This window comes from Brachyistius frenatus, unplaced genomic scaffold (genome assembly GCF_029030835.1).
Source record: "Brachyistius frenatus isolate BFR_SWC_R1_liver_20210118 unplaced genomic scaffold, ASM2903083v1 Contig_65, whole genome shotgun sequence".
In the NCBI taxonomy this organism is placed as follows: domain Eukaryota; kingdom Metazoa; phylum Chordata; class Actinopteri; family Embiotocidae; genus Brachyistius; species Brachyistius frenatus.
The window spans coordinates 1,127,501-1,150,542 of record NW_027210664.1 but is presented as its reverse complement, the minus strand read 5'-3'; the positions used below and the strand labels follow the sequence as shown (position 1 = coordinate 1,150,542).

General features: G+C 45.6%; 1 protein-coding gene across 1 annotated transcript in view; it reads left to right on the top strand.

Moving 5' to 3' along the window:
- The window catches only part of drosha (drosha ribonuclease III), an 81,992-nt gene that overhangs the window by 15,905 nt on the left and 43,045 nt on the right, over window positions 1–23,042 (top strand). Inside the window, 7 exon segments of the mRNA XM_069706798.1 lie at window positions 2,077–2,176; window positions 7,318–7,425; window positions 11,212–11,319; window positions 18,036–18,174; window positions 18,247–18,307; window positions 18,834–18,893; window positions 20,731–20,830. Coding sequence (XP_069562899.1) covers window positions 2,077–2,176; window positions 7,318–7,425; window positions 11,212–11,319; window positions 18,036–18,174; window positions 18,247–18,307; window positions 18,834–18,893; window positions 20,731–20,830 — 676 coding nt within the window.

Below are 23,042 nucleotides of genomic sequence, written 5' to 3'. Positions count from 1 at the left end.
CGAGCTCCGTCGCAACCGCTGAGGCAAGAATGACGACATGTCAGAGGTTAAGGAAAATAAAGAGATAGGAGGACGGAGAGAACGGGTGAAACACGATCGACCGACGGAAGACGGAGGGAAGACAAGTGAAGAAAAGATATGCAAAACAAAGCTCCAGCAGAGGAGACAGAAACCTGGTCGAAGAGCTACAACACATCCCGACCTGCCTCCGCTTTCACACTCGGCGACGCCTCGGTGACGTCCGGATTCACCGTGACGGAGCCGCTTGTCACTCGTGAGCCTGAAAGCCTCATTTACATACCTGCTCTCCGATTGGCTCGTTTCATTCCACGCATCCTTTTTTTCTTATTCTCTCGTCAGTTATTTTGAAAACGGCAAAAAAAAATGTCCTCAGTTTTACACATTTATCAGGAGCACAAAACAACTTTATATCCACGGTATTCCCTCCTGTTGCATCTCAGATGATCTAAAAGTTACAAAAACACAAAAATAAAGAACCAGGGGAAAGCATTGAGTGCAATAAATGTTTTTCTCATGCAAAAAGAACGTTGAAATGAGTTGAACTGGCTGACTTTAAGTTGTAATGCACACTTTTATTGTCACATCAGTGCAGGAAAATGGGTTTCGATCATAACTGTAATAAGCTGTACAGAATTATTTACATACAACAGCTGAGCATAAAAGGGATTTTCAGGCAAGTTTCAGGCTCCACAATTTAATATTCTGTCGTATAAATTTCTCGGGCACCTGACAGGACGTGAAAACGACAACTGCGACGGTCTGAAAGCGGCGAACACGTTGCGTTTCGTCGCCCGAGTAAAAGTTTCCAACCGACACTCATTTTGCCAAACATCACAAGTATTGCAGCTCGTTCCTTGTCATATCTGAGACGTTATGACAATTAACGGAGGCCCTCGTTCGAATGCCAGGACGCCATCACTTGAGCGGACAGAGGAAATCTTAACGTCTGGAAAAAAAAAAAAAAAGGAGCTGCAGACAGAAGGCAGGAGAGATGGAGCTGAAGAGAGAGAGAAAGAGAGGCAGCATATGGTAATGAGAGCGTGTGCAAGGGATGGCGAGAGCTGCAGCGCTGCTTCCCCGAGAGCATACAGCGGATCTGTGGAAAGGTCATTGGAGCGGATTGGGGACGAGGGGGCCTCCCAGGCTGGATAGACTCTCTCTCTCTCTGTCTTTCTTCCTTCCTCTCTGTGTCGCTCGCCCGCTCGGTGCGGAGGTGGTGGTGAGCTGATAATCGGGTCGGTAAAGCCGTCTCATTCCCCTCGTCTCAGTCTCTAATGAAGTCCCCGCTATTAAAGCTCTATAATTCTTCTATTCCACAGTACACCCGCCGCCTGCCTCCTTTCCTTTCCTTTCCTTTCCTTTCCTTTCCTTTCCTTTCCTTTCCTTTCCTTTCCTTTCCTTTCCCACTCACTCACTCCTCTCCTCCCTTTCTCTCTGTCAATGCACCATCCTACCCCATCACCACCACCAACCACCACCAATCATAATTGAATAACTCTCAGGGTAAATGAGGAGAAAGTCTCCTGAATGGGAGCAGAACGGTCACACTCGGCCCTCAGTGCATCAATCAGGAGGTCTGATTGAAAAGAGAGAGAGAGAGGGGTGGGGGGGTACATGTCACCTTGCCGATAACTCCCTGCCTCTTTTCACATGGAAATGAGAGCAAAGGTGATAACGTTTAAAAAAAATTTTTTTTATATAGATGAGAGATCAGGTGTCAGGGCTCCTCACAGGTGTCTTTTTATTTGATTTTTTTTTTTTTTTTTTTTTTTTTACCAGAATGAGGTGAAGTGCTTGATTTGTCAGTTCAAATAGTGGACATCTAAAAGAAAAGAGAGATTTTGTGTCGACTGCCCCTCACACACACACACACACACACACACACACACACACACACACACACACACACACACACACACACACACACACACACACACACACACACACAGCTTAATGTAATAATGGCCTCGGGCAGCTGCTGAATTATCTTCAATATCGGGGCCAAGCTGCAGATGAAATATTGACGTGTTGCTGACACCTTTCTCTCCCGTGCAGGTACCAGAAGCTATGGAAGAGCTACGTGAAACTACGCCACCTGCTGGCCAACAGCCCCAAGGTCAAGCAGATCGACAAGCAGAAGCTGACGCAGAGAGAGGTGGGTGGTGGTAGAGGGGGAGGGGGGATTCGCAGCCATTAATTCAAAAAACAAACAAACAACAACAAACCAAAACTATTAGAGATGCCATTCTTCCTGCTGCACACAGCGATTCAAATGCTGCTTATCTTGAACTCACCACTCGAGTTATTGCCTGCCAGTAACAACGATGTTATTTTCACCAAACAAATGCGAGACAGAGAAAAAAAAACTAAAACACTGCCACACTTTCTGGCTTTAAATGAGGAATATTTGGATTCCTACTATTCATTTGCACATTATACAGAGTGGAACTTTACTGTGACTAAACAGTTGTCCAGCAATAATTTTTCTCAATAATCCTAAACCATTCACTAGAAAGACTTGAGAAAATCGAGTAATTTAATTTTAAATGCAGCTGTTTTTTTTGTTTCTTTTTGCTGAACACAGATTAAACCTCCTTTTTCTTTTTCTGTATTTCTGCTTCACATTCACACAAACATGTCATTTGTTTTCGATCTTTTTTTAATTTTTTTTTTTATTGTCGATTGCTTTGCTTTTATTTTGGCGGGGTTAAGGACGGGGCTTTTCTTCCACTGATTACAAGAATAGATTCACATTTATTCACGTCTGCTCAAACAACTACAGTCAGGTGCTCGTTTCTGGGTCGCTGCAACCGTCGGTCCCGTTCTCTGGACGTTAAAACATCCGGTCCTATAACGGCACCAGTTCATCTGCAGGCAGGTCGGACGGGTCGAAGCAGCATCTCTGAACCGGACTATTGTTTTTATGACAGGCATGAAAAATGTGAACCCGTCCTTTAATGCATAATTTAGATGAATTTACAGCTCAGAAAGAGGTGGAGGTAAACTGCTCTCCTGAGTCGTATGTACGTACGTGTGTGTGTGTGTGTGTGTGTGTGTGTGTGTGTGTGTGTGTGTGTGTGTGTGTGTGTGTGTGTGTGTGTGTGTGTGTGTGTGTGTGTGTGTGTGTGTGTGTGTGTGTGTGTGTGTGTGTGTGTGTGTGTGAGTGTGAGTGTGAGAGTGTGAAGGTCAAACAGCCACAAGGGAGCGAGACTGGAAAAGGTTTAGATGTGGTGAAGTAATGACCATGCAGCCACGGGGACTCACCGGCCAGAGTGTGTGTGGCCCCGAACAAGCGCTATTTTTTTCCATCCCGGAAGTTCTCCAAGTTCTCCGCAGTAGATGCAGATTTTTATTTTTATTTTTTTCAGCTGTAGCTACAAACGAATCCGTTTAAAAACAACAGAGGAAAGAGTTTCAAATGTTTATTACACGTCAGAGGAAATACGGCAGTGTGATTGTCAACACGTTCCTGCTAATCTTTCATAATAAAAGCCTTTTTTTATGATGAGGTTTCTTTCTAATAAAACATTTAAAGGGCTTTTAATTTGAAACAATACAGGAAGTGTTGAGTTTGTGTTCATGTGAAATGCATTAACTGAGATGGCGGATCATAACGAGGCTCCGACTTGATTTCGGGAATCAATTAATGCATCTTAAATGTTAATTATGAGAAATTTAAACTACTCCGTTTGTTTTTATTGGCTCTCTTCAAGGACACACGCTTTGGATCTTCAAACACCTAAAATAAGTACTTAAATTTCAACCAGGTCTGTGAAACTGAAAACTTGACTTCTCCAGTAACTACATCTGGACTCTGTTTCAGACTTCCTAAAATGCAAACTGCAAAAAAAAAAAAAAAAAAAAAGGCTTTAAAACCTATTTAGTTCTGGAGGAAAAGTTCCTCTCAAGAAAGTATGTTTGGTCTGAAAACGGCTTCATGAGCTGCAGGTCCGGTTTCTGCCTGCCGACTGTTTGATGCACTCCGAACCAATAATGAGCAAGAACCTCCGAGCTCAATTAGCTCCTCTTCCAGGTAGCTCTGCAGAAGTCTGCGGCTAACAGGCCCTGACAGTCCTACTGTCAACCTGCACTGCAGCAATTAGAGAACCCAAACACACACACACACACACACACACACACACACACACACACACACACACACACACACACACACACACACACACACACACACACACACACACACACACCTGATCCATCAGACTCCACCGGGAGCATTAACTGGCAGTGGTGGCATTGCTGCTTAATGCCTGAGGGAACACGGAGGCTCTCCTTCCTCCATCGATGGCGATTCAGCGAACGACTAAACGTCGGCTCGTCTGATGGGCGTTTTTTTTTTTTTTTTTTTTTCCTTCTCCCTGCCGTTAAGAATCACCCCGTCGGAGGTTGTTCGCAGCCGAGTCGCGCCTCTCCGACGGGGCGCTTCGATGCCGCTCGCGCTCGGCCTGGAGTCCTCGGAGAGCTCCGGGGAGACCAGAGGTGTTCACCTCGGCGAGAGCTGGCCTTCACACTGGGGGCGCACGCCTCTGCACCCATTTCAGGATCTCCAGCTGGGAGCTCAGAGGGGTTTCTGCGTGTGTGTGTGTGTGTGTGTGTGTGTGTGTGTGTGTGTGTGTGTGTGTGTGTGTGTGTGTGTGTGTGTGTGTGTGTGTGTGGGCGGAGATGGTGTGGCGTTCAGGGACATGCAGACTGTCTGTATGTGTTGCCCAGATGGATTTTGTGCGATACCCTCAGCCAAACAGTTGTCCGGGGGCCTCAAACATACCACGCAGATATTGTTGGCAGAAAATACTCCTTTTATTTATTTTATTTTTTTTGGAAGCGAAATTTCAGCAGCTTTTCGTCTGCGTGTCTAGACCGGCCGGCCTCCAAACTTCCTCTGAGAGCGACTCGTGTTTAATAACATTTATTAACACAGCAGAGCTCCACCCCCGAAACCAGCTGAATAAGCTTCTTTTTATGTGACTAATAACAATTTGTTTCACGACAGCATTTTCTCTGAATGCATTTCTTTCCATTTTGCAATTGATGAAGCTCGAACTACTCACATCTGTCACAGAAAACAAAACAAGCTGCGTGTGAGAGTCTGTGCTGTTGTTCCTGTCCTCTGACCTCTGTGTGTCTCCATGTGCACATAATACCCCACAATGACGAGGTGAAAGCACCTTATAAGACGTCTTTGTGTCGTCATTGAAAAGGAAATACGGAAGTATGTTACTTTCACTATCTCATATCTGTAATTTGAATAAGCATTCAGCCCCGAGTCAAAGCCTTAGCAGTGACTTCGGCTTCCAGTCTTCTCTATCAGCTCAGCATATGTGGATTTGGGGATTTGCTCTGATTCTTCTCCCCCGATTTGGCCGAGCTCAGTCGAGCTGCGTGAGGAGCATCTTTTGAAAAGCTATCTTCAACTCCTTCCAGAGATTTTTTTTTTTTTTTTTTTTTTTCTCGTGCTTTTTCAAGCCGGGCCACACAAGAACTTTCCAAGTATTATCTCAGCGTTGTGTTCATGAGGCTCGCCGTCTGCCCGGTCTTCACATTTTAGTAGCTGCAGCCTCCAAAAGAATTTCATTCATTTGGTCTTTTAAGTTGGAGGCAAAGAAACTATCAAAGCTTCCTGAAAGCAAAGATGCAGAGATAAAGATGAAGACGACACTTGGAAGTTTATTAAAAAGAAGAAAAATCAACTTACCTGTTATATTACGAGACATATTGCATTACATGTGTTTTGTGATGAATACATTTAACCTCCATAAGACAGAAACAGCTTGATTCGACCAGAAAAAGAAACTTTTCGTAAATATCGTCTGCAAATTTCATATAAATCTGTCCATCTTTTTTTTTTTTTTTTTTTTTTTAAATCTGCTGGATCTGGCTTTTTTTATTTTTTATTTTTTTATTTTTTATCTTCCAGCTTTGCATTGCTCGCACATTTTTGAGCAGCGTCATCAGAAAGGCCTCCGAACGAACCTGCCGAAACACAAGTCGAGCAAACGGAGCGCAACAGATGGACGTCGATGAGATTTTCAGCTGGCGCGTTCGACCCTCCGCAAAAAAAAATAAAAATAAAACGCTGGCCGGCCCTCCACTCGGCAGAAGGACCAGATGACAAAAGTCAAATGTGCCGACTCGTGCGTTCGACCAGCAGAGAGTTTAACCCCCCCCACCCTCGCCGTCCCCTCCCTGATCCCGCAGATGATGAAGTATTTACATATCATTCACACTTCTCTGATTTCTGCTTTTCCGTATACAGTGGCTGTCCGCGGGAAGATTTGTTGTGTGTGTGTGTGTGTGTGTGTGTGTGTGTGTGTGTGTGTGTGTGTGTGTGTGTTCGTGTGATGCGCGTGGGTGAGCCTGTTCGCTTTGATGCGCAGTTCAAAGTGGGATGGCATTATTTATTCATGCCTTTGTTGTTCTTATTTCCTCAGTGAGTCGAAAAAGATTCCTGCCGTTCCATTTTAGGCAGATCACGGCGAACTCAGACGGAGTCGATGGCGTCTCGGCTGAATGAAACGCACACACACACACACACACACACACACACACACACACACACACACACACACACACACACACACACACACACACACACACACACACACACACACACACACACACACACACACACACATTTTAGGAGGTGCAGTCTGTCAATACATCTTCCATCTCGGTTGTTATTTGTAGGACCCTCTTATCTCAGACTCAACCGCCCCCACCCCTCCAACCCCTTCTCCTCCTCCTCAGCTCCCGTTGTTTGCTGTAGGGCTGACGAGTGTGTGTGTGTGTGTGTGTGTGTGTGTGTGTGTGTGTGTGTGTGTGTGTGTGTGTGTGTGTGTCTGTAATGATTCCTGCTGCTGCTGATGGAGGCTACCTCTGGGCTCTGGTGTGGGGGTCCTAATGGCCCGACAGGTGCCTCGGGTCTGCTGCCACCCCCTCCCCCCCACCCCCACCCCCAAACCCCCCACCCCACCCCAAACCCCAACCCCCCCACAGCCATGCTGACCCATTGCAGTGCCTCAATTAGCCAGAGTGAGCAAAGCTGTCACCAATCCCCTGTTGCTGCTGTCCACTGCTGTACTGTGTGTGTGTGTGTGTGTGTGTGTGTGTGTGTGTGTGTGTGTGTCATGCCAGGCAGGTTTCAGTTTATTGCATGTGCCAGCCGGGGAAGGGGGGGAAGTGGCGGGGGGGGGGGGGGGGGGGGGGGGTTATGAGGATGGGAGCTGTCCCTGAAGGCTCCGCTCCAGCGGATCAATAATTGACTGGCTGGTTGTTTGGCAGGAAGCCCTTCAGAAGATCCGTCAGAAGAACACGATGCGCCGCGAGGTGACGGTGGAGCTCAGCAGTCAGGGCTTCTGGAAGACCGGCATCCGCTCTGATGTCTGTCAGGTAACCGCACGCACACGCATGCTGCAATACCCGAAACGCCTTCACGCTCTCAGGTGTTCACACAGATATGTGCGGACGTAGATGCTGACGGTGACGAACACGCTGTTTACATCACGGGGAACCAGTTTGTAGTTAAAAAAAACCCATCATGAAACGAATACAGTATGCTGATAGAACAGAGGAAAAGGAGCAAACCATGATTTCATGCCTAAAACCCCATTTTAAAATAATAAATAGGATTACAAGAGAGATCTGTAAGTAAAAAAAAAATATGTTTTTAACCAACAAATACTTTTTAAAATTATTTCAAAAGTCAGAAAAATTCACCGGCCAAACTAACTCAAAATTATGTTTGTCAAAACCCGAAGATATTTAATTTGCGATGAGAATAAAAGCACAAATTCTCACATTTAGGAAGCTGGAATCTAAAGTGTTGAATATTTTTGTTCATTAAAATACTGAAAATGCTGAACCCAAATATTAGATAAAAACTTTCAAAACAGGAAACGGCCTCGAAGCTGCCAAGAACACGTTTTAATCAAAACTTGTATTCAGATAAACAGTCACATTTTGCATTAAGGAATTGCAGACTTTTTTTGGGGGACAGTTTTCCTCCTCCTTTACCTCCTAATTAGCTGTCATGTCCTTCAACAAAATGAACATAGAAAGCTGATAGAAAAGGACGACCAAAACTTCAAAATAAAAGACCCCGACTCGTTGAACTCGAGCCGTTATCCTTTAAACTTCGGCCGCGCGTGGCAGCCGCTCCCCCGCCTCAGAAAAGCCGCACTGCGCAGCCACAGTCACGAAAAACTCGGCTTCTGATCTTTCCACGCGTTGCGTCACTTTCACCGCTCGAGTGTCAAGATCTGTGTAAGGGAAGTGGTCTCCCGCAGAGCCTCGGCAGCCATACCCTCCAATAAGGAATGACTCAGGAGCTGACGGTTTGTTTATGTTACGACTTCGCCGACACTTTTAATCAGCAAAATAAATCAGGATGGAGTTATATCTCTCTCTCTCGCTCGCTCGCTCGCTCGCTCGCTCGCTCGCTCGCTCCCGTTTTAAAGGGAGTTTGACGTTCAGCTCTCGTGTGCAGCCTCTAATGAGACCTGAACCTTAAACCGGTGCATGTGCACAACACCAGAACCTGCAGAGCTGCATGTGTCCCCTGGCTTTCACTAGTCTGCTCTGCTTTTTTATTTATTTATTTTTTTAACAAATTGTCTATCCCAATATTTCTTCGCCTCTTAATCAGAAGATAATTGGCACCACGTTTGTCTCCGAGCGCATCGCGGTATCCCACGCGCTCGCTGCAGATAGCCCGCAGCTCGCACTCGAAAAAAAAAAAACTGACAGAAAGTTGGAGCGGCGCACGCCAGACCTCTCTTACAGCAAGGTCTAGCAAAAAGACGGATCCCATCCATAATTGCCGTCCAATTATATTTGCTTCAAGCTGTACCGCTACGACTAATTGCTTCATGAATAATTTCAGTTTGGAACTGCGGCGGTGTGACACGGACGAGAGATAACGGCTAAACTGACCTATAGTTTCTCGATTTTTAAAGCAGGCGTTCTCCTTTTTAGTTTTTTGTTTTGTTTTTGGGCAACGAAACGTCGCTCGGCCACGTCGAGGTCGTTTCCCCTGAAAAAGGCTCCGTCAAGGACGTATTGATCCGTTTCAATTCAACTTATATTTGTATGTTTGCTTTTTTCCCGCCTTCCTTTTTTTTCCCCCCATGTTAATGCCATCAGTCATTTCAAAGAAAAGACAGTTTGTTTTCTCCCCTGCGAAGGAGAAAATCAGTGTGGGTGGGTCTTTATCCGGTGCGGAGCATTTACTCATTTATTGGAAGCTGCGCATCACCAACGGAGGAAATACAACCGTATAAACGCTGTTCGTTGCAGATGCATAAAAAGAATAAATCTCTTCTACAAATGTGAGTTACTTTAATATATGCCGCCTCATGAAAGCAACTGTTAGACTCACCAGTTGCACAAAATACAGCAAAATAACTCAAGAAAATGATGATTATTTAACAGCAAAATCAGTTTTTTGGAATAAACCCTCAATCAACTCGATTTGAGTATCGAATAAAAGCAGGAGGATTTCATCACAAATGTATATTCAACAAATATAGTGTTTGCACCAACTAATGCTGCATGAATACTTAATCAAAATTAGAATTTTTGTCCATTAACCATTTAATTTGGTTGCTTTATTCCCCAAAAGTTGCGAAGACATAACAAAGGCATGCTGGGAAATCTGAATATGGAAACAAAGCTGCACAATAAGTGTTGAATCATGGAACGAACACTAAAATATTACTCCAGGATATTCCCCAAAAGTACATATCATTTCTTCGATGTGATTTGGCTGCTTTATTCTCAAAAGTTACGAAAGAAAAAAACAAAGGCATGCTGGGAAATGTTGATACGAGTTGAATCATGCTCCTCGACACCCAGTGAATTAGAGTATCTCTGAACACAAGCTGTCGTCTAACTTAAGCAGAAATTTGCTGCTTACGTACAAATAAATGCGATAAAACTAGTTCGGATTTCTAATCTTTCACATTTCTAGTTGATAAAAGTGCTGATGAAGTTCAGTTTGAAACTCGTGCTTGTAATATTTCGGCTGAGGGGAAACGGGAGGCTCCGGCCGCCTGGTCCGAGTTGGACGCCGTCCAAAAAACACCCAAACATCAACCGTGACAGCAAATTAGAAAATTTCCCACCTTCTTAATTACCGGACTATCAACTCTCTCTCTCACACACACACACACACACACACACACACACACACACACACACACACACACACACACACACACACACACACACAGGCAGCCATCAGAACAGGTCGGGCGCCGTGGACACGACTGGAGCCCGGCTTTGTTTAATTGGCTACTTAACAAGGCGCGGGGACTTTGTGTCACCGCGGCCCCTGTGATGGCCCCGGGGCTTACGTGGCAGCGCCGCTTGTAGCCGCCGGGCCTCGGTGGCGCCCCCTCCCCTCCTCCCCACCCCAACCCTCCCCACCACCTCCAGCAGCACTAATTAAAACATGCGTGGCTCCTTCCTCTCTCATGCGCTGACACGGGGTTAATGTGTGTACACCCCAGCCTTCGCTACACTTCCTCCGCCGCCCCGGACCCGATCGGCGCTCCGCTAATGATTCAGTAGATCGGCTCCGTCGACTGGAACTCATTCGCTGACCGCCGACTGTTTTTCCCTCCTGCGCTCTTCGTGTCACAGTCCTCCTCTTCCTCCTCTTTCTCCTCCACCGCCGTCCGCTTCTCTTTCACTTTGTTGCGCTCCCCCCAACTTTTTTTTCTTCCCTTTCCCCGCCGTGCGGGGGTCAGGAGGTGTCGGGTGTGTTTGTTCCACTGTAAGTGTGCCAACATGTCAGAATGGGGCTTCGATTGCACCGTCCTGTCTCCAAATGTGAGTTTCCCTCCTCCTTCTCTCTGCAGCGCGAGCCATTGGGTTTTTGATTATTTCATCTCTCTGTTGCCGAGCACCACTTAATAAATAATGACTGGGCTGATTGATTTTTCCCTCCATCACCCCCTCCCCCCAACCCCTCCCCACACTCCCATTCTCTCTCACAATCTCTTCATCACACTTTCTCTCTCAAACAAAAAAAACCACGTTTCCTTCACTCTTCTTTTCACACGACCTGTACTCTCTGCCTTCTTCCTGCTTCTTGAAAATGTCCAACTCCCCCCCTCCCCTTACCCTCACCCTCACCTCTTCTCCTTGCCAATTTTCTCTGTGTCCTCCCCACAGCACGCCATGATGCTCCCCGTCCTCACCCATCACATCCGGTACCACCAGTGTCTCATGCACCTGGACGAGCTCATCGGCTACGTCTTCAAGGAACGCTGCCTCCTTCAGGTAAGGCGCAGACATGACAGCTTTACCCCCCCCCCCCCCACCACCACCACCACCACCACCACCCTCCCAGGGATGTGGCTTGTGCTGCATTATTTAAAGGCTGGCATGGCTGATAACTAACGTGAGGCTAAAATCCTCGCACTTCTTTTCGAGGCAAGCGTGCGGCCTGCGGGTTAGATACCCCCGATAAAAAAAATAAAATGTAAAAAAAAAAGTAAACATTCAGGGCAGGAGCTTGTTATACGCAGAGATCCTGGGAGGCAGCGTTTCCCCTCGTTATGGTGCCCAATCCACCTCTGCAGGAACAGTTCAGGTGGAAACGGGATCAGGAGTCAGCTGAAGTAACACACACACACACACACACACACACACACACACACACACACACACACACACACACACACACACACACACACACACACACACACACACACACACACACACACACACACACACACACACACACACACACAGACTCTGGCCTGAGTCATATCTCCGCAGCGAGCCGCCCGGGTCTGCTGTGAGCTGCAGTGACAGTGCTCAGGACAACAACAGCCTCCTCCGTAATGCCAGCTCTCCCCTGTCAGGTCGGCAGCCTGCAGCGGTGTTGCTCTCCGAGCGAGCCCCCACGGCCGCCTACAGCAATATTGAAGAGCTGTCATAACCTGATACATTAGAAATCAATGTGTTGTAGACCTATACATAGTTAAAAAGGGGGGAAGGACGCATTAGGATTCGCTCAGGGCTCGGCGTGTGTGTGTATCCGAGGTGTGTTTACGTGCGGCCGATTTTACGCGTATCGATCGGCGATCGGCCTTTTTGTCATTTGCATAACGACGACCCGTCGTCGTGAGCGGCAAAAAAAAGGAAACGCCGTCTCGCTGGGAGGGATGACAAGTGGATGACAAGCCGCCGCCCTTTCATCACGGAAAGAGAGAGACACCTATTTGAGCTTGAAGTGCCGGTGTCTCCGGAGAGAGAAGTTAATGGATCCGTCCCCTCCCTGTTTTCTCTCACGAGTCTTTTTCATCTTCCAAAGGAGACAAATGGACGAAGGGGAAGAATAAAATAAAAAACAAAAAACAAAACAAAAAACTGTCCTTTTGACGTAGCAGCTCGCATACGGGCCGCTCTGCAATGTGTGTCTGCATCACTATGCTGTCCACTGAGGTGTTAATACCGTGACATTGCTCTTCCTGTGTGTGTGTGTGTGTGTGTGTGTGTGTGTGTGTGTGTGTGTGTGTGTGTGTGTGTGTGTGTGTGTGTGTGTGTGTGAGAGAGAGAGAGAGAGAGAAGAAAGCCAGGGCTGTCAGCTGTTCACCACCACTGGGACTGAAATGACCCAAGTAGGGAGCCATCATTGCTGGGCTTACAACACCTTCCTCATCTACCACACACACACACACACACACACACACACACACACACACACACACACACACACACACACACACACACACACACACACACACACACACACACACACACACACACACACACACACACACACACACACACACACACACACACACACACACACACACACACACACACACACACACACACACACACACACACACACACACACACTCACACTCACTCACTCACTCACTCACTCACACACACACACACTCACACACTCACACACTCACACACTTCCTGCCCACGTAGATTTAGACGGAGCGGCCGCCGCCATCGCTTCTCGTTTTATTTATTTTTTTGCCCCGCGCTCCGACGGGATGATCACATTTAACGAGATGAATGTTTTCCAGCGACAGTCTCCTCATTTAACACGAGAGGATCTGGTACCCACTCGTTCTGATTGCATTACAAATTAATTGTACTGTCACAGACGGTTTGTGTGCTTTTAGTTTATCTTTAGTTGTGTCGAATGTGGGGAGAAAAAAAAACTTTTTTTTTTCTTTCTATAATACCGAGTCGTTTAAATGACTCCTGCTGAAGATCCGTCCTTTGAGTTTGTACATCAGACGCCTGGAGCTTGAAAGGTGGCTGTGTATCCAATAAATGACTAAACAGGCTGCTTCTGGTGGCACTTCAGAGCCGTGGGTGGAGAAGGTGATGGTATATATTTAGTTACAAAAAAAGATAAGAGCGTTTTGATCTTATGGATCACAGGCTTATGTTTTAGAAAATGGTTTGAAAGCATTTTTTTTTTTTTTTTTTTTTTGCCGTGACATTTCAATGTAACGCTCTTAAATCCAAGTTCATGCCAAAGAGGAAAATTAAGTATTTACTCAACACGCGAGCTGAACTGCGAAGTAGACAGCTGCCCTGTTGACGTAGCGCCAGCTCTGGAGAAAAAAGTCACAAAAACAGATTACACGTTTTTCTTTTTTTGCAATTAGATTCCCTAAATTTTCTCCACATTCGAAGCTCTGCAGCACAAAGTGATCGTCTCCAATCAAAAATGTTATCAACAAAAGTGAAATCAAAGTGTCCGAGAGCTCCTCGTGTTTCGTAGCATTTATTCACATGGCTGAGCTCCACCACAAAACAGCTGACGAAGCTTCTCTCATGTAAACAATAACAAATTGATACTCAACACATGTCTAGTCATACAGTACGGATTCAATTCCAGGACGTCATGCACTCTTATGTCTTGTAAGGGTTTTCACTTGCAAGTTGTTGTTTTTTCAACCTGCCATTTAAAAATTTTTTTTTTTTTACATTCCTACAACTTCATTGCAAAACTCTTAACTCTGCAAATGGCATCAACATTTTTGAATCCGTGTTTCAAAATTGGACATTTTTGTTCCAGCTATACGAAGGTGGTAATGAGCCGCGCTCCCATTAAAAGGAATCAGAATTTATTTCCCCTTTTTTTTTTTTTTTTTAAATATCATAAGAGATCAAAGCGGGCTGATCATCTGGGGGAAACCGGAGAGAGAGAGAGAGAACCGGGTGGTGAACCGACGCCTGTTTCCAGCTGCCTTCCTCTGTAATGTTTAATGAAAGCAGATCTGCGAATAAGAAAAACTGGGAGAAAGAACACATGTCGTAAATGTACAATCGCGATGCGGATGCTCTGTGCAGCAACGTGTCCGTTACTGCAGTGGAGAATGACAATGTGATGCTGGCATGAGGCAACTGACAAAAACCCAACCTGAGAGCCTCTGCACTCAAACCCCCCCCCCCACGTCCCCCTTTCCTGGCCACAGTGCAGCCCTTTGAAGCTCCTCTTCTAAGAGCCTCCCTGTTAAACATTTAACATTTAAAACTTGGTGGAGGGGTGGGTGAGGTTACAGAGACATGTGTTTATGGTGGCCACACGCTCCCGCATCCACCAGACCCTCATAATTCCTCCGACCCCCTGTTGCTCCACCCTCCCCCACCTCCCTCCCCGTGCTGACAGGACAAGAGGCATCACAGAGCATCTCAATAATTCAACCGTACAAGTCCTCGGCGTCTCGTATGCTTTTGTTTGCGTCCCCCCTCCTCTCTCCCTCCCCCCCTCCCCCCTTCCCCGAGTGACTCGCCGTGCACCCGGGAGGGTTCGATTTGCTTATTTAGGTATTCTCAGGCGATGCGCGTTGTGACGGAGGTGTCCGTCTGTTTGCAGGAAGCGGGCAGCGCTGAATACCATTTCACTGGATTTCAGTGTTTGACTGGACGTCTGCATGAATATCTGAACGCTTCTTTGAACCGAAGACAAATACCGATGTTACACATCACAGACAACCCGGTTGAATCCGTCCTAAATAGCCTCGTGCTCGGGTTTATTAATCATAAGGCCCGATACGGTCGAAGCCCAAATGAACCTAAACTCGAACCCAGAATTAGCCGTCAGCTCGTTTTTTGCTGTCGATTTGTCGGACGTCACCAAAGTAAACGTCAACGTGAGAATTTCTGAGGGACGGAAGCACTTTAAGACCATTTTAATCAAGTAAACTTCCCGTCATTCACATTTAATCGCCGGCAGATTTGTTGAAACTTCTCAGGTGAATCCCAGTCTGTTGCTTTGTTTGTTGTTTACCCCTGAATACCGATTTTTACCTGCGCGCTCTATTAAAAATCGCTATAATTGGTGGTGATTACTTTGTTGAGTTGTGTTTGCCAAAGCAGGCAGTTTGCCCATCGGCCTTCCTCCGCACGTGGGCGTACGATGAACAACACTCGAGTCCGCCCGCTCTCCGCTGAGCGATGATGTTTATTTCTGTTTAGCCAAAGGCGGTTTTTGAGCTGCGGCAGAGGCAGCGGCCGCTAAATCCAAATCACTCCCGATACTTTACGCAGTCATTATGTTGACAGGAACAGTTGCGGATGTCAATCCTCTGCGCGGATTCTGCTTAAGTGCCGACGCCGTGGTCGGATGTTGTCCTCAGCTGTGAGAGACGTGCGGTGTTTACAGAATAACTGATGTGTTTCTGCTTGATACGTTTCCTTCAGAACACCCAGCTCCGTAGTTCAGGCTTGTTGTAGTCGGCAGTCGTTGACTTGTGTCTTGACATCGCACAATGGGGGGAGTTGGAGATTGGAAAGGTAGAAGTTGTTGTTGTTGTTTTTATTTATTCTATCGAACTGTCAACACGGTGCTGAGAAACGCTGGATTTCTACTCGTGTCATGTCAAATAACCGGCTTTCTTGTTTTTTTCTCCCCTCCCTCAAAAAAAAAAAACCGATGTTCCTTTTAACCACAGCAGGGAAAAAGAAAAAGAAATACAATCGCTGTTGAATTTGTCATTTTTCTGTGTTCAAGGCTACAAAGCTGAAGGTCTCTTGAGCAACTATAAATATTGAAACCTCTCTGTTAACGTTTTACATATATATCTCATTGGAGCTTGAAATTGATTTGAAGTTGGCTGAAAGGAGACAAGCATTTTGAAAAGCAAGCCCAGGGGGGCGAGAGTAGTTGGGAGTTTTCTCTTTTTTTTTTTTTTTTTTTTTTTTTTTGTTGGAGGGGGGGGGGGTGCTGAGATTAACATTCTCCTAATGTAAGATTGATAAAGGCTTGACATATCCTACTGAACCCTATCTTCCCTTTTTTCTTCCCTGAGCGAGTTTGAGATGTTCAGCCGCAGCAGTCTTTCCAGGCGCAGCAGTTTTCCTCCTTTTTTTTTGTCAAACAAGGCTGAATGTCGACATGCGTTTCTTCCTTCAGGGTTATTTTACCTTTAAATTCCCTTCTTTACAGGTTTGGAAGTTCAAGTCATTAAATTTCCACACAAACAACTTCCTCTCTACTCTTTTCTATCTCCCTCTCGTCTTTTCCTTTGCTGCTGATGCGGCATTTTGTTCGACTGATTTACCTGTTTGTAAATTAGATGGTGTTAATCCAAAAGGAGAGCCGGACGGCGTCGGCCTCTGTGGAGGGTTAAACAAAGCTCTTAATGTCTAAACGTTGTCGGTTCGTCTCCTGCTCGTGCTGACCCTCCGCGGCTGTGAAGTAACTCCCAGGACTTCATCTCGGGCTCCGTATCAGGAGCTGAAAGCGTCTTTTTGATGAGTACATCTGAAGAAACCCAGAAAATTAAACTAAATTAGCCTGCTAACGGAAATCGGTGTTTGAATTTAATGTTGGAAAGCAGATGTGAAGAGGCAGATTTAAAAGACGGAGTAACCACAAAGGTAAAAGATGCATGTCAGTAACACGACCGGCTTTTTTTTTTTTGAAGCTTTCAATAAAAAGAAACGTAATTTGCTCAAATTACTTTCAAAAGCCTCCCGTGTGTTTTGCAGCATCGACATTTATCTTTTTCACAAAGGTGACCTCAGATTATTAATATCTCAGTTTGCCAACAGCCTGAGCTTCGTCCACCATTTTTCCATCTGAGGGTGCAAAATCAAACGTGCTTTCAAGATCTGAGCTCAGGAAGTCAAATGTTTAATTTTTTTTCTTGACATTAGGAAGCGACTTTGTGATTACAGTTAATCCGGTCCTTATTTTTTTTCTTTTTTTTGCACAAGTTTGAAATTCAACTTGCTCAACTTTCTTAAAGTCGGTTAGTATTGCAATAAATCCCAGTTTCCCTCGTACTTTATTTACACTTCTGACCAGTAGTGGACGTTTCCCAGCGGGCGTGAAGGAACGATGCACACAAGCCGTGACAGCACGAAGGTTTGTGTTTGAACGGTCAGGAAGGCTCGCTGATGCAAACGCTGTCATTTCTGAGCCGTCAGAAATGAGCACCCGAGGGTGCAGCAGGGACAAAGCAGCGGAAAAAAAAAACTCCACCTGAGACACAGGTGATGTACCTGAGTTCCTTTAAAAAAAAATATATATATATATATATATATATATATATAAAATTGTGGTTTAAAAAGTCTGGAAACACAAATCTACCGTCGGGTTTTATGGACACAATAATAAAATGAGAAAGACTTTTTTAGTCCGAATTCGAAATAATGTCATTTTAAGTGAATTTAAATGGTGGATTTCTGAATGAATTCATGCGTTTATATCAGAAAGTAACACGAGTTCAAAGTCGTAATTAACTCATGAATTGAAGCCTAAATTGAGGTGAGTCCACCATCAACGACTTTATTGATTTATTAAACATGATCATGATGAATCCATGACATCATCACTAACTCGGCATCGGTTCCTCATGAGTGTAGTCACACAGGTCGTCATGTTTGTGGTGAACATTTGATCTTTACTGTCTATTGGGGGGTAAAACTGCAGGAAGGCCCCCCAAAAACAATTCTTCATGATCATGTTTTAATAGATAATCATCACTTTCCTTCGGTCCTTCCAGCTGGCCATGACGCACCCGAGTCACCACCTCAACTTCGGCATGAACCCCGATCACGCCCGCAACTCGCTGTCCAACTGCGGCATCCGCCAGCCCAAGTACGGCGACAGGAAGGTGCACCACATGTACATGAGGAAGAAAGGTGGGTCTCCCTCTCTCTGTTACGACCTCTGACCCCTCCATCCCTCCTTATTTCTTTTTTTTTTTTTTCCAGGAATCAACACGTTGATTAACATCATGTCTCGTCTCGGTCAGGATGACCCCTCCCCCTCCAGGTAGGCCGCCTCCCCCATGCGGACACATATCAGTTCCTGCTATCACTGACTGCAGGAGCAATCAAAGGGGACGATCCTCGTGATTAATCCAGCCAGCAGGCCCGCTGACAAGAAAATTAACCGTAACTGGGAAAGGAAGGGACATCGGGTGTGTGTGTGTGTGTGTGTGTGTGTGTGTGTGTGTGTGTGTGTGTGTGTGTGTGTGTGTGTGTGTGTGTGTGTGTGTGTGTGTGTGTGTGTGTGAGGGAAGGGAGGGAGGGGGTGAAAACAATGAAACAAGCTTGTATTTAAAGCCACTGCTTATTATTGAATGTGAGCTGCTGTTAGCTGTGTGTGTGTGTGTGTGTGTGTGTGTGTGTGTGTGTGTGTGTGTGTGTGTGTGTGTGTGTGTGTGTGTGTGTGTGTGTGTGTGTGTGTGTGTGTGTGTGTGTGTGTGTGTGTGTGTGTGTGTGTGTGTATCCATCTCACTACTTCTTCAACTGTCCTTCCCGTCTCCACCCCCCACCTCCTTCCCTTCCCTCCCCAGGATCAATCACAACGAGCGACTGGAGTTCCTGGGCGATGCCGTTGTCGAGTTCCTCACCAGGTGAGAAGGCGCCCCGGCTCGTCTCTGATAGACACAAACACTAATTGAAGTCGACTACGACACTATCGGCCCGTTTCTCTCTCTCTTTTTTTTTTTTTTTTTCTTCCTCTCTCTCCATTTCCTCCTCTTCCTCATCCTCTTAACATCCATCCCTGTCCGTCACCACCGGGGCGGCGTTTCCTCTCAACAACTCCGCACACACTCATTCAAGACAGTGATTTCCTGGTAATTGGAGCTGGGATGGAGCCTGAAATTCTCCATGACAACTTGCAATTAGCTGTCTGTGAATGCTGACGGTGTTATTGACTCCCAGGTGAGCGCGGACAGTTCGCCGCCCGGCTACTTTTATACCTTAAAGCCACGCTGCTAATTATCCGATGCCATTATCCATCTCGCCACTCCTCACTTCACCGCCACTTCCTGCCTCTCTCTTCGCCACCAGGTGCAGCGTTTACCTCCCTTCATAGTAGATTTACAAAACACAACTTCTGCTGCCGAAAATGTAATTTGTAACCCTCGATGCTAACATTTCCAGCACACTGCACACTCAGGAGCGGGATTAAAGCTTAATAGGAAGTGACGGAGGGGTGGTGGGTGGGGGCGGAGGGGGGTACACGGCACCCTGTTTCACCCTGTTTGTGTTACAAAGAAGGTTGGTTAGCCTCCGTTTCTCTGGATATCTCCGGGCATGTTTTGCCACCCCCTCTCTTCCCCCCTCTTCTTCTTCTTTCTCTGCTTCTTGTTCCTCTGCCTCGCTTCTTTGATTGTTAGCGTCTGACGAGACACGCTTGGCCTCTCCGCTCTGGCCCCTCTGAATTATTTATCAGCCTCTTGTCCAGTTAAATGGCTACAGCAGATCCGGCCCGGCGGCCGCGTCGCCCCTCCGAGGCGAACCGCGCCTCCGCTGTCCGGCCGACACACAGGCTTTTGCACATCTGAGTCGGCGGCCGCACGGGGTAGTTAGTGTTTTTGCAGAGGGGGGAGGAGCCACACGATGATGTAAATACAAAAAAGAATATGTAAGCAATATTTGTGTAAAGTAAACATTTCATCAGAGGGAGTGTGTTTAAACCGTAAAGCCTCTAAAGAGTAGAAATCCTCGGAGGTACGTTCAGTCGCTTCTGTTTCCGTGTTTTTGAAGTTTGAAGAATCGAGTCCACAGTTTTAACGCTCACTCGATGACTCCGTGACGAGCTGAACGGGCAGCGGGGGTCATTTCCTCCGGGAATCGGTGTCCCAGTCTACCTGTGATTAATAAACACAAACCGGGTTTCTTTTTTTTTTTTTGTGTCCCTGAAGAACGCAAAGCTCGTTTGATTTGATTTTGTGTTTGTGTGACTGACACGTCGGCTATCAAACCGAGTGTCTGCGTTCTAATTATTTTCCATGACACTAAGTGGTTTTTATTCTTTCCAAGTGTTTTGTTTTCACACTAAGATCACAATACCCTGACAAATACACCTCTCGTGAATTTGGGAACAAAAAAAAAAACCAGAACGCCACCTGCTTTTTTTCCTCTCCTTGATTAGAAACGACTGAATTAAATGGCCTGTTTTAATTCAAATGAAATCAAATGACACGCCGCGGTTAGAGAGATGTTGGACCGTAATGAAAATGGAACCCGCTCGCCCGGAAACCCAGCTGTGCCGTTTCTGGGTTTCCAACACGGACCTGGAGGGGGCCGGGAAAAATCTCCGGGAAATTAAATCAGCTGGTTTTGAGCAATCTGGGAAACGCAGGAGGAACAAATATCTGACAGTTTTTGCCTAAATTAGAGCAAAGAAAAAAAAAAAGGGAAGAAAGCTTTAACGGCTGCGTCTCATGTCTCCGTCTGCAGCGTCCACCTATACTACCTCTTCCCCTGCTTGGAGGAGGGCGGCCTGGCCACCTACAGAACAGCCATCGTGCAGAACCAGCACCTGGCCATGCTCGCCAAGGTAAGCCCCGCCTCTTCCTCCGAAACTCATCACCACTTCCTTCCTTCCTCGGCAGGTCGGAGCGGGCGGAAGGTCTCGGCGCTGATAGGAGAACGTGTCTGAGACGGCGTTATTGTTTTCTGTCTTGCCGTTATGACTTTGCTTCTTCCTAAACGGGCACAAGGGAGCTGAGTAATTTTGTCTCGCTGCCATCCTTACCCTTCTTCTTCTTCTTTATTTTTATTTATTTTTCTTCTTCCCGTTTTTCGTTTTTTGCCCCCTCAGGTTTGTAATTGGAGTTAAAAGGTTGTTGTTTTGGAGGACTAGACTAGTGTGGCTGGGGTCCCTGAGGGCCCCTAGAGGTCTTCCTGAAACACTCTCCAGTTCCTGTTATCCCCCCCACACCACCACCACCACCCTCCTTCCCTCTCTCTCTCTCGCTGGCAGCGTTGTCGAGCCGAGCTGCACTCACTGGCACGTTTGTAAAGAACACAACAATAATCGTCCCATGATGTGGAGAAAGCAATTAAAAACTTCAATCTTTCATGTCGCTCCCCGCTGAATACAAAGATGCAGCCGCCTGAATCTGCATTAGTGCTGTGTAGCAGTTTGGCTTGTTTCAATTTGCCGCTCGCGGTAAAGTGAGTGTGATACAGTGTTCGACGTTGCCAAGTTGTTTACCAGGCGCCTATAAAGCCGTCTGCTCAAGAACACTCGCAATTATCTTTCAAAAAAAAAAAAATATCTTCGGCGAGCGACGGCACAATCCGGCACTTCACTCGGAAAGGCTTAAAAGTCAGAACGGGTTCCCTCTGAGTTGGAGTGTTTGTGAATTGTGATTTAATTTGTGCGCGCAATCGCGGGGGGTTGGATACCACCAACGGTTATCAGCCGTAATTAAATAGCACCCTGACTGTTTTTTTTGCCGGGTATTTGGTGAGTAGAGAGCTGCCAGGAAAATGGAGTTGGTGCTACTTCAAACTTGGCTCGGAGGAGGAGTTGGAGAAAGTTTGGTGGACCCTGCAGTGCCACTTATTTACATTAAATACAACCTATGCAGATTATTATTATTATTATTATTATTATTATTATTCTTTCTGATGTCCTACTTTATCCTCACAGTTTCCTCAAATGGAAACGTTAACTAGCTTCACCCTCTCGTGTTTTCATGCTGCTCTTTTGGTTTTTATTTGTACACACTTTGCACTACAAACTAAAACAATTCTATTTTATTCATCTCGTGTTTAATTGGATCTATTTTTTTTTATATATATATATTTTTTTTTTGATTAGTTTTTTTGCTCCTCTATTTTATTGTTTTTATGTGAAACACTGCAGGTCATTTTCTTGCTTTAAAGCACTTTGAGCTGCACTTCTTGAATAAAATGTACTGAAGGAATAAAGTCTGTTATCATTATTATTATTATTGTACACATATACATGTAATCTGTTATGATGGCTTTACAATGCTTAATTAGCATTCTTCCACATAAACAAGAAAAATGTTTAATGCAATATCGCAAAGCAGAATTGAAAACTATTTCAATTTAATATAGAACTTTAATATTAATAATGCGCAGCACACATGACATACACGCAGACAATATGGCATGCAGTAATGTGCTGGATTTAAATTGTATGATCTAATGTCCCATTAGTCCATGAACACATGTTATCATGAGAGATATTCATGAATCCAATTAAAAGTAAATAAAATGATTTCAGTATCAGCGATGATGCAGCTCAAAGTCTTTTTCTCTCTTTGGTGCATATTTGCAGTATTAATGTATTTGTATTTTGTATTTAAAAATTTTTTCCAAGTAGCTCACAAGTGGATGAACTCCATGTTAGAGAGAATGAAGGTCACCGCTGAACTGTTTCACACGTTATCGCGGGATTATCCGTGTGTGTGTGTGTGTGTGTGTGTGTGCGTGTGTGTGTGTGTGTGTGTTGAACATGTGTGAACGTTCTCGTCCCGTGCTGGCCTGGTGCATCCTGCCACAGCTGGACAACACATGAGCACATCTGTCAGTGCCATGAAGTCGAAGCTTTTTGTTTTTTGTTTTCTACCAAGGGCAGACAATCTTTTTCATTTCCCTCCAGTTTTCTTTTTTTCTTTTTGGCGGGGCGGGGGCTCTTTTTATTTCTATTTTTTTTTCCTCCATGGAGAGCCTATGAAAATGTGCAACACCAAAAAAAAAAAAAAAAAAAAAAAAATAGCAAAATGAAAAAT